The sequence below is a fragment of the Lathyrus oleraceus genome, chromosome 2 (genome assembly GCF_024323335.1).
Source record: "Lathyrus oleraceus cultivar Zhongwan6 chromosome 2, CAAS_Psat_ZW6_1.0, whole genome shotgun sequence".
In the NCBI taxonomy this organism is placed as follows: domain Eukaryota; kingdom Viridiplantae; phylum Streptophyta; class Magnoliopsida; order Fabales; family Fabaceae; genus Lathyrus; species Lathyrus oleraceus.
The window spans coordinates 26,226,592-26,239,927 of NC_066580.1; the positions used below are offsets into that span (position 1 = coordinate 26,226,592).

Genomic DNA, 13,336 nt, shown 5'->3' on the forward strand with positions numbered 1-13,336 from the left:
CATCATTCTGATGGATTTAGTCATCTGATTCAGCTTGGAGGTCAGCAGGGTTATCTCACCATTTAGACCCTCTATGACAGACAGTTGCTTCTGTCTCTCATCTTCCAGTTCCTTGATGAGTTTCTTTTGCTTTTCTCCTTGTCCACGCACTTCTGCACTGGTGGAACACAGCTTCTTATAGGCTGCAGCAAGTTCATCAAAGGTCAGTTCATCTGCACTTGAGTCATCTTCAGAGGCACAAACACTGGTTAGTGCAGTGACATGTTTGGCAGATTCTCCTTCAGATTCACTTTCAGAGTCTCCTTCAGACCATGTGATAGCTAACCCCTTATTTTGCAATTTGAGGTAAGTAGGGCATTCAGCTCTGACGTGTCCATACCCTTCACAACCATGACACTGGATTCCCTTGCCGTGATTGAACTTCTCATCAGAAGTTGATCTTTTCTTAATGTCAGACGGGATGTTCTTGACATTGGGTCTACCTCTTTGATCAATCTTCTTCACGAACTTGTTGAACTGTCTCCCAAGCATGGCTAAGGCTTCTGATATACTTTCATCACCTCCAGTATATCCTGCTTCTGACTCCTCTTCAGCATTAGATACAAAAGCTATGCTTTTGTTCTTCTTCTCAGCATACTCACCCAAGCCCATTTCAAAGGTTTGGAGGGAACCAATGAGCTCATCCACCTTCATGTTGCAGATGTCCTGCGCCTCCTCTATGGCTGTGACCTTCATAGCAAATCTCTTAGGCAAGGACCTGAGAATCTTTCTTATAAGTTTCTCTTCAGCCATTTTCTCACCTAGTCCACCAGAGGTGTTTGCAATTTCAAGAATATTCATGTGAAAGTCATGAATAGTCTCATCCTCTTTCATCCTCAGATTTTCAAACTTGGTGGTCAGCATCTGAAGTTTGGACATCTTCACCTTGGAAGTACCTTCATGAGTTACCTTGAGGGTATCCCAAACTTCCTTAGCTAGTTCATAGTGGTGTACCAGCCTGAAGATGTTCTTGCTGATTCCATTGAATAATGCATTCAAGGCCTTGGAATTTCCAAGAGCTAATGCCTCTTGCTCCTTGTCCCACTCTTCTTCAGGAATCTGCACACTGACTCCATCTTCACCTGTCCTCATTGGATGTTCCCATCCTTTGTTGACAGCTCTCCAGACTTTGCTGTCTAGAGACCTTAAGAAGGCTATCATACGAGGCTTCCAACATGGGTGGTCTGTTTGAGTGTCCTAAATCCTTGTCCATGGTACTAGAAAGTAACTTCCCTAGATCTCACCCAGAAATTCACAGGCAGGGTGCCTGCTCTGATGCCAATTGAAATTCTAGTTATCAGACTTTGAATGTCACACGGGTTGTTATGACATCCAATTTTGCACAGACAGGAATTATGCAGAACTTAACAGTAAGTGCAGTAAATAACACAAGTAATTGTTTACCCAGTTCAGTCCAACATGACCTACATCTGGGGGCTACCAAGCCAGGGAGGAAATCCATTATTAGTAGTATCAATTCAAAGCTAAACTCACCCGTTTACAACTTATCACTTAATCACTACCCAATGCAATTTCAATCTTAACCTAAGATCAGAGTTCCTACTCACTCCCCCTCAATCACCTCAGTGATTACTATCTTTAAACAATATCAAAGACAAGTTGAAGTCACACTTCAAACAACTCTTGATTGTGCTTCACAGCTTTAATCAAGATACACAGCACTCACGCTTAAAAGCTTTGAGTGACACAACACTTACAACTCAATGAACACCCTATGCCAAAGCTATCATCTACTTGATAATGGCTTGGCTTACAAGATACGTCTAATACAAGACTCACAAAAATACAGCAGTGAAGTATGATGGACACACAAAATCTTCACGCCTCAAAATCCCTGAAACTGATTGAAGGAACGCCTTCCTTTTATATTGCAGTACCCTGGGCTTTTGCACCTGTATTCTCCTGAATTTAAGGTCACGCGAGTTCCCATAAATTCAACATTTAGGTTACTAACAAATAGGCTATTTGTTAGGTTCATTGAATGTAGCTTGGTTGTTGATTTCCTGGATTTTCTCTCAGTTGTTGAATCCCTAAAGAATAGCCTGAGAAAAAGCTGAAACAGAAAACTGAACAACCTACAATATAGCATATGCTGTCAGGAATGAATGTCACGACATTCAGCTTGACATCAAGGTCCATATGCTGAGTCTGTTTTTCCAGAAAACAGACTGTACAATTTTGCTGACCTGTACATGATCAAAATGACCATACTACAGTAACAGCTTACATTAATAAATGTCAAAGTGTCCAACTTAACATTTACACATTTGGCCTTAAGTTAGTTCTGTTATTCTCTTGAAGAACAAACTAAGTTACATGCTGAAGTATAGCAGAACACCACTCTGTCTAATGTTCAGTAGCTGCTGTCAATGATGAATGTCATAACATCCAGTTTGACATTCAGTCAGTAGGCCTTATGCCAGGTCTGGTCTTTCCTTGATAACCAGACTGGAAATAAATACTAAGTTCTAACAGAACACCTGCTGTTCTATTCCTTAGTATCTGTGGACAGGTATGAATGTCACAGCTTCCAATTTGACATTCAATAAATCCTGTGTTAGCTAGTCCTGCAGTGACTACAATGTAGTCACACATACATGTCATTACATCAGTCAAGACATTAGTACCCATCTAGTGTTTTACCATATAATGCAGCCAATTAAACACCTACAGTACCCAACTTCAGACCATATATTCTCGATTATGACAACCTACATGTCATTCAGATTGTAGTCAACTCGATCTTCTATGTTAAGACAAAACATTTGGATACTTAATGTCATATTATTAGAGAAAAGTTGCAAGTTGGCACATTCAAGCTATTGCTAACTTCCTCCAAAGATCATCTAGTCAATTTCTTCACCAATTCTCGACTACCTTAACCATTCCACATATTTTTATCTATGTTGGAGATTAGCTATTTTAGAGATTAGCTATTTTAGAGATCATACACTATAAATACACAATAAATTGTTCAACGTCATTTAATATTTGAGAAAATTGATATTTATTCATATTACAAATCACAATTTTATTAATAAAATGTACAATGCAATCATATATCACAACTCCGTCTGCCAGGTCCACCATAAAGAAAAGCTTGCTTATACTCAGATCCTTTATAACCACAGTACCACAAGTCATAACGTTCTAACTTAGTATCACTATATTGCTTCATATTCTTGGGTTTTATGTCATGTTTATTATATTCTGAATCAATAATCTCCAGTAATCCCATGAAACCCGAGTTTTTGAATTTTTCTTTAGGCAATCTCCCACTATCCATTGGAGGACTATCCTTATTAGGCGGACATAGGTTTGACCTCCAAATCTTATTAATGACGCTCATTTGCTTAAGTGAGTGAATAATTCTTTTGACCAATATCCAGTATGTACTAATTCTTTTTTAATAATTAACCACCAATGACATGTAGTTCGATGCTACGTTTATTTAAGTAATCAGTATATAATTAGATAAGTTATTGGGAGATGATATTAACGAATAATAATATGATTAATTAAAAAAACATTAACTCATCATAAATTGTAAATAATTTAGATTGTCTATTTAATTAAGATTCTTTTCGGTTAATAAAATTATCACATTTTTTTTAATAAAAATTTAAACTATACACTTAGTATTTATCTTTGATAATATACTATTTAAAAAAATTGTTATTTTGTCTAATGTTTGTAAGGATATATATAATAATATATTTTAATACATTCAAATCAAATTTTTCCTTGATTTTGATAGGAGCGGTGTATTTATCTATTGATTCAATCAAATTAGTAGAATGCAAAACAGATCCAAGAGCATACTCTTTGTCATGATTGACTTGCACGAATCTAGGAAAATAATATTGTAACATCCCATTTTTTTTTATAACTATCGGTATGAATGTTTATATCAAAGTGAACTTGAGCATAGTAAAATTATACTCTTTTTCATCACATTATATATTTTTAATTATTTAATGTATTAAGTATACATTCTTACCATCCAATGACCAATGACCAGTTAATCCTAGTTGACTGTCTCCATATAAATTTGAATGTATAAATTTGAATGAGCCTTAAACAACCAAGAATGGGTGTGAGTACTATACTAGAAAAGAGAGCTTTTCTATTACAACATATGCATTTTTTTAATAAATATAACAATATAAAATCATCAATACATTTGTAAAAAAAAATTGAGGAATAAATTGTTTCTTTTTATGAAACTCACTCTTAATCTCTCTTTCTCTAATAGAATAGAATGTAATGTCATAATATTTATTAAAAAATATAAACTTAATAAAAGTAACTTATCCCAACTCCGACATTTATACTATTAAGTTTTATTCGAGGTTCTCTAGAAGCGATAGATTATAAACTCTTATTTGTGGCGATGTTCTGTGAAATATCATATTTTGAATTGTATCAAGAGTAACATCCTAGAGATTATAAAAATGTACAATATTAATAATAATAATAATAATAATAATAACAATAATAATAATAATAATAATAATAATATATTTTTTATATTCGTATTATCTCATAATAAGTGTAGAAAAATTAGTCATCTTCATTTGAATTTTGATTATATTTTAAATTCAATTATTAAAGTAATATATAATACTATAATATTTATATATAAAATCTATGAGAGGAAACTTTTATTAATTATGATATTATTAATATTTAATAATGCTCTTTACCATCAAACTTAGCTAGCATTTTTAATGTATATAAAGTTAAATTATAAATTTAATTATTATATTTCAAATCAAAGCATGATTATTAAATTTAATGTAAAATTTATTGATTAAAAATAATCACTTACATGATAGTCAGGGAAGCTTTTGGAATAAAGTTGAAAATCATCCGTTTGTAATTTTGAAGATGAATTAGTAACAAGTTGATGTATTTTTCTCTTTTTGTAAATAGAAACTTTTCTCGCCGAACGGTCCATTATTTTACTATAAAATAGTCTACTTTGTATTATGTTTTTTTTTGTTGTAAATGTTGAATAAAACTACATAAGTTGCCATAAGGAGGAAATAAAGTAGGGTTCATTAAATGCTAAAATATAATTGAAGTTGAAATGTTTACAAATGACTAATTAAACTAAACTTGAATGAATGTTTTAGATTTGAAATTTGAAATAGCTACAATTATATATCTTTCTCTTATATTCATCAAATAACAATTATTTTTCACATTACTATTAAGTAAGATAGTTAACCTAATAAATTATTTAATTATTATATACCTGAATTTTGTGATTTTTAGTAAAGGCTATTGTAGAGCAACCTACACATTAAAAATTATTATCCACTTAATGCTGAATTTTCTGAACATAATCAATTAAAGCATGTGTACAAAAATTTAAAAGAAACAATACATTACACCATCCATCAATTAAAGCATGTTATGCACAAACTAAAAACTATAAACACTATTAAATCCATAAGGTTTTCGAAATTATTTGGAAAAATATGTAATCTTGTCAGTATATATATATATATATATATATATATATATATATATATATATATATATATATATATATATATATATATATATATATATATATATATATATATATATATATATAATATATATATATATATATATATATATATATATATATATATATATATATATATATATATATATATATATATATATATATATATATTAAAAAGTAAAAGAAATTAGAATATAATATTAAATAATTCACTGTTAAGAATATTTTAAACATCTTAAAAAGATACTTGTGAGTTCTATAAGAAAAAAAATAAGTTCATTTTGAATAACAAATGAAATAAATAGTATTTTAACTTAATGCATTTAAGACTATTTATTTTATTTTTTATTTTTTACTCCTTTTTTGTGTATGAATTTCAAATATGCATGTTTTTGATCTTAAAAGAATACACATGTTATTAAAAAATCATGTTCATTTAATATGCAATTCTCGAAAACTTAAAAAAATGTGTAATTATTAAATCTGATATTTAAATTGAGATAGAAAATCTATTTGAGGATATTTTAATTAACATCATTGTCTCAAGTGATTTTTGATATTTATACTTTTTATAAGTTAGTGATAGTTTTATTGATTTATATTATTTTTAAGTTAATAATAATTTTATTAATTTAAATAATAAACATAATTTTTTAATTGAAATATTCTTTTAATACTACTTAGTAAGATAAATACATAAGTTGAAATACAGTAAATAAGAGAAAATTTAATAAATGATGTATTAATATTTTAAATTAACAGATAATTTGAGACAAAAAAGAATTTAAAAGGACTAGTTATTATAAAACACAGAAAATATTATTCAACGTGTATTTCGTATGCACCGTCAAAAAGAATAATTTTAAGATCTATTAAAAAAGAATAAGTTAAGGTTTATTTTTAATGACAAATAAAAAAGAAAATATATATTAATTTAATCCATTTCAGAACAAATAAAAGTATTTAGACAATTTACTATTTCCTTTTTTAGGTATTTATCTTGTCTTTTTGTATGCACGTTATCAAATAATAAGTATTGTTTGATTTAAAATTAAGATCCAAGAAAAGTTTAAATATTAAAAAGGACATTTTACCGAATTAAATAAACTCTATTTAAGAATATTATCATTATACATCAACTTATGAGATTTAATAAGATAAATAACATCATGTTCATTTAAAAGACAGAAATAGTATTTTAATTTAATACATTAAAAATTATTAAATGCATTAAAAGACTTGAGCGTTTTTTTTAATATATTCACTCCTTCTTTATCTTTGTAGAAATCTCAATATACATATTATTCGTGCATCAAATTTGTTTGACGTACGATTATGATTGACATTTTGTATAGATAATTTTTTTAATATTATTTTTAATATATATGATGAACTTAAAATTATATTTTAGATTATTTTAATATATATATATATATATATATATATATATATATATATATATATATATATATATATATATATATATATATATATATATATATATATATATATATATATATATATATATATATATATATATATATATATATATGATAATGTTAACTTGTGTCCTAAAGGTCCATGTTATGAAAATTCACAAATAGAAAATTTGTATTAAAAAATTAATAAAATAATTAATTATAAATTTTTAATAAATTTAATATATAATTTCTATTTTTTTTATATTCTCTTAATTTGTGTTTTTGAATACAAGTTAGTATTATATATATATATATATATATATATATATATATATATATATATATATATATATATATATATATATATATATATATATATATATATATATATATATATATATATATATATATATATATATATATATAAAAGTGTATTTTAAAAGAAATATTTGATCGAGTTAACAATATTATCATCGTAAAAGAGAGGATCGGTTCAACAATGTAAAAAAATTACATATGAGATTTAATATGACAAACAAAGTCACGTTTATTTAAATTAAAAAAAAAAGATATCGTACTTTATTTTAATGCATTTAAAACTATTAAATGCATTAACATACTTTGACCATTTTTTCTATTGTATTCACTCCTTTTTATGCCTTTTTTCTTTATCTTTAAAGAGAAATCCGAGTATACATATTATTCATGAATTAAGTTTGTTTGAGGTACTATCAAGATTGACACTTTATATAAATAATTTTTATAAAAATTATTAATATGTATAATTAATTTTATATTCTATTTGGAATATATATATATATATATATATATATATATATATATATATATATATATATATATATATATATATAATAATGGATTGACCTTATTATGATGAAAATTCGAACAAATTTATTCTAGGTGGGATCTCCGTATTGTTCCAACAAGGTGTAGACTCCTCGGTCCAATATTACACAATGATTGATCCTAATAACATATTTGTTGGTTCAAAAGGTTTCTAGAGTCATGGATCTTAATTGAAACTTCCAACACAATAATGGGCTTGTCACACCGTGATAAAAGTTTCGAACAAATCTACTCTAGGTGAAGTCTTCGTATTGTTCCAATGAGGTGTGGATCCCTCAGTTCAATACCATACAACTTCTGATTCTAAGGCTTTTTTCAAAACTCGGGTACGAAGCTTATCTCACAAAATGTATCAAGCATATAGAGCACATATCAGAATATTAGAGAATCAAATGACAGATAACATAGATAACATAATAAGATAAAGAGAAAAAAAAATCTAAGAAAGCAAAAAAACAATATTAACAAGAGTAACCCCCTTATTTTTTCGCCCTCTACTCAAACTCGACCTCCATTCAATCAAAAACTCCACCAAATGGCCAGATCAGGTAGCTAGAGACTGAAGAACCCTAACTGCAAAAAATCACCCCAATCAAACAAATTCCAACACCAATGTCATTGGTTTCTCACTTGTAAACATGATTTCGCAGTCAAAACATCCAAATAAACAAGAAAAAATACAAATACTCTTAGCACCAAATCACAAACCCTACCCCATAATTCAATACGTCAGAGCTATAACATATTACATTTGGAAATGGAAAATGTGAAACAAAAGAGCAATAATTCAGTAACAAATTAAAATTAATGGAGGTCTACCAAGCTCTGCAAATTTCGACAGTGAAATCTAGGTAACACTTCTTGATATCTTTACTTTATTTGTTTCAAGGTTGCCTCCTTCTTCTTATTATTTACTTTAGTTGCTGCTTCTATATGTGAGTTAGGGATATGCATTTGTTGTTGACGTGTAGCTCATATTGTATCAGAGTTTCAATATGAAACTCAGAGCAATCTTTGAATGGAGCTCTGAGTGAAATTTGTTAGGTGTTCGATATCTCTGAGTTATGTCCTCATTTCCAATCATTGGCTCTATTTATAGGGGAGTGTATGAGACTGCGGTGAGGGTAATGTTGTTGATATTTGAGGTAAATGTGAAGGTGAGAGCGGGAGATTTTGGGTTGAGTTAGCTATCCGTGTCAACATGTTTTGGTCAAGGGTGGATATTGAGTGAAAATCCATTTCTGTTTGGGTGTGAATTTATACTTCATTTGGTTTGTGTTTGTTGAAATTCACATGAAATTAAGATAAAATGTAACTTGATTTGGATGAGAAACTTGAAGTTTGAAGGGATGGTAAACGTGATTTCGAGTGGTCCCAATTTTGATGTGTTGTGTATGTATGTTCAAGTATGTATCATGGGTGTATACTGAATTGATGATGCTTGGTATTGTTCATTAATTGACTTTATTATTTTATTTTTTTCGTATGGACATGAGGATGTACGTGAGCTTGAGGAAGATGGATGTGTTGAGCATGTTTTGAATGAGCTTCAAGAAGATATTGATGATGGTGATGTCGTGGCAAGATGATGAGAAATTCATTTGATTCTTTTTTCTTGTATTTCATGTTTATGATTTAATGTGAATAAAAATTATTATTTCTCTTCCAATAAATTTGTCTTATTTAACTTATTTATTTTAATGTGTATGCTAAACAAAAGAAAACCCTATCTTATTCACATTAAATTTTAAATGGATATGCAAAGTATGAATGCAAACTAAAAAAAATGATGCAATGTGACTAAAAATTCATTTGAGTTGTTTTTAATGAAGTTTAAAAATACAAGAATGTAATGTGACTAAAGATAGTCTTAATAATCAAAATGTTGACTTAAAGAAACAAAGAAGTACCCTAGAATGACATGAGATATACATTAAAAATAAAATAGGATGTATGAATGCTTGTAGAAGGAATTAGGCATCAATGAATATTGAATATATGATTACCAGAGGGAAAATCAAATTGTTGACTTTTATCCACTATATGTAGAGGAATTATCTTGACTTGATGAAATGCATGACCAGACGCAATGGTCATGATATGCTAATGCAAATGAAAAACTAGAACTATACTATGCAGATGGTAGGATAAAATTGGGTATGACAAATGTTAGCTTTCATTTACTTGCTTTCTTCGAGCTTAAAAGGAAAATAAACGAGCACAACAAGTTTTTTCTTAGGGTATTTCAATAGATTGCGGGTTTTGCTCCTACGTATCCTCAGTTGCAATAAGTAATTCAAAGCTACGTAGTTCTTGGCGAGACAAATATTTTTTTTGGATTTTTGTTATAGTGCTCGACGAGACGTTGAATCACTACAACAAACAAGACCTTAGACAGCGCTTTTTTTAGCCTTAGACATCGCTTTAAAGCGCTGTCTAAACCTCCGCTGCTAAAGGTTTAGACAGCGCTTTTTTAAATCTTAAAAGCGCTGTCTAAGCCCCCCCCCCCCCCTTAGACAGCGCTTTGGCCAAAAGCGCTTTATAAGACCCTCTTATTTTAAATTTTTTAGGTATACCTTAGACAGCGCTTTTCAAAAAGCGCTGTCTAAGCCCCCCCCCCCCCCCCCCCTTAGACAGCGCTTTTTACAAAAGCGCTGTCTAAGGTATACGAAAATTTTTGAAGCTTTTGTTTTAAACCACATTTTTTCCAGGTTTATAAACCAGAATTTCTACCTGTTTTCAACCAGATTTTGACAGACAATTATCACACTTTATATATGCCATTTTGGCCTTTTTTCTACCAATTTTTGGCTAACAAATATATATATATATATACCAATTCAAACCAATTTTGCCTTAAATGTATCAAAATATATACAAATTTATAATTTTATAAATAAAATCAATTTTATAAAATTGAATAATTCAAAATCAAATTTTACTATACATAGACTACAATTACAACTACACTCAGGTATCTATTTCTCACAAATCAAAAACTAACATAGACTTAGAACCACTACTTTGGGAGGCCACAATTGTCACACATACTTGTGTTATTGTAAGGCCCGAATCATCAAAGAAGCTGCAGAGTTCTCTGCATCCTTCACCCGAGATTTCTCATCTCCAGACATTTGGAGTGTGGCAGATGGAGTAGCTATTTGTACAGCAGTGACAAATTTCTTATCTTGAGGAGTACCTTCATCTTTCACAATGCTGTAAAACATCATAGAGAAGCAAGAAATCAGTTTACAAGCTCGACACAAGCAAATCAACTTAAATAACAAGGAAGATTAATTAGATAGTAGAAAATTTCAACTCCCCAAAACAATTATTGTTGAGTTTCTCTTTGTATATGTATAAAACTAATAGCCCATTTCTCTGTTGTTCTATGTCAACTTTTTTACCATTCTTTTGGCAGATCTTGTAAAGCATTGTCACCGGTTGCGGTTTTTGTTCCAGATCTTGCAAAGTAACTATCGGCTCCAAAACACCTCTTATTATCTGCCAACAAAAATTACAAGCATTTATCAGGCAGTGACAAAGTTGTTGGGTCAAAACAACTACACGATTTCATATTGAGTGCACAATATTAAGCAAGAATAGGTTCAAGTTTAAACAACAGGAATAATGCATAAACTCATCATGTACCAAACATAAAATCATCTAACATATTTACAAAATGTGCCTAAAAAACATGGTCATTAACTCAAATGCACCAAACATATTTACCAAACAGTGCCTAAAAAACATCAGTTGCATACTTGCAATGGTCATGATAATATGTCATCGTTGACTCAACCAAAGACAGAATATGTTCTTCCTATTAGGTTTCTATGCACATTATTGATAACACTACCCTATAGCCTCAATGAAAGGGAAACATCTCTATTGCAATACATAACAAGAGAAAAAAGTCAAAAGTACACAGCCAACAAACAGAAGCTCATATAACACAATAGAGAAGAGAACCTTGGTGCTGCTCAGGGCTCCCACTGAAGAAATCAAGCAACTTCTCTGCCTCTGCCTCTACCTCTACCTTTTTCCACGTCTGGTGATGAAGTTGAGAGCAAAACTTGAAAATTTGGCAAGGGAGAAAAACATCTTCAACATAGAACGACCCTTAATAATACCCTCTTTCATGCCCCTTGCATTTCTTCCCACCGAAAGTGCACCCGAATCAGCCTCAGTATAGGGGCTGTATTCCATTCCCTGCAAAGAAGCTATATATAACAGAATGAACAACATTGCTTAAAAGGCATAGTTTTAAATTACCAGCAATTGCAGCCACAATATAATAGTTTTACAATTCATCTACAAACTCAAATTATAGAAATCTAACTACTAGTTAAGACTCATACTCATAATTTAGTAAGTAACCTGAAGAAGAAGGCATAGTGGTCAAACCGCGAAGCCCCTGCTCCACCGAGCGAACCGCGCGAGTGGAGCTTCTAACACCTTGGGTAATCTCTTGTCTGCATCATCACAGAAACAAAAACCAACCAATGTTTTGTTATTCTAATTTTAAACTTTAATGTCATTTACATTAAGAAAGAAAAAAAAAGAAATTACCCAAAATCAGTGAGCTCGGTGGTTAAGTCACTGATTTCCATGGCTGATAATTTAACTGCAGCCATGGTATCAGGAAGTTCCTCTCTTGCTGTATCCATAACCTTCTCAAGTGATTCTGCCGCTTTCTTGAAAGCCTGTGTTATTATTAATCACTCTCATTATATCAGATTTTAAATTAAGCTATTTCAGAAACAATTGTTTACTACCAAACAAGGCTTTAGAGAAACACAAACCAGAATCGTGGGAATTGCATAACCAAAAAGCCACGTTGTAAATATCGTCGTCTGAGACGATAAAAAAAAAACTAAAATCAATTGAGGAATCGACAAATTGAAATTGTAATTAGAGAGAGATAGGGTAAGGTACCACAAGGGCGAAGGCTTGGAGGAGAGTGAGGTGGCGTTGGGTGAGGTTCCAGTGGGAGGGGTTGAGCGACGAAGATCCGACGGTGGAGATGTAATGTGGCGGTTGAGGCGAGTGGGAGGAGAAAGAAGAGATGAGTTTGGGAAGTGCGGTGGGTTTAGTGAAGGAGAGGTTAGGTTGTTGTAGTGAGAGAGTGTTGTTGATGGTGGGTTTAGTGAAGGAGAGGTTAGGTTAGGTTAGAAAAACGGGTGGGTGGTTTGAAGGTTGAAAACGCAGGGAGGTTAGCATTTCTGTGGAGTTTGGTGGTTGACACGGTGACGAAGAGTTTTCTCCACTGCTGAAACTGAAGCTTCCATCTTCATCTTCTCTTTACGTGTTGTGTGTGAGATTCGGAGATTGAAATAAGCAGAAAACAAAAGTTGTGGCTTTGGAGTTCATGATGTGGGATGATTATGATAATTTTTTTTTTAATTGAAAGACTTTAAACAGCGCTTTCTCAAAAGCGCTGACTAAGGTCTATATTTAAAAGCGCTTT

At 30.7% G+C, this 13,336-nt stretch overlaps 1 protein-coding gene across 1 annotated transcript; it reads right to left on the reverse strand.

The window, feature by feature from the left end:
- Positions 1 to 11,242: 11,242 nt before the first annotated feature.
- On the reverse strand, positions 11,243 to 12,712 carry LOC127121084 (uncharacterized). Its single transcript, XM_051051688.1, has 5 exons — positions 12,672 to 12,712; positions 12,439 to 12,572; positions 12,247 to 12,341; positions 11,839 to 12,089; positions 11,243 to 11,370 (listed from the first exon to the last, which is right to left on the reverse strand). The coding sequence occupies exons 2-4, from the start codon at positions 12,534 to 12,536 to the stop codon at positions 11,902 to 11,904; spliced, it is 381 nt and encodes a 126-aa protein (XP_050907645.1). The 5' UTR covers positions 12,537 to 12,572; positions 12,672 to 12,712; the 3' UTR covers positions 11,243 to 11,370; positions 11,839 to 11,901.
- Positions 12,713 to 13,336: the final 624 nt, after the last annotated feature.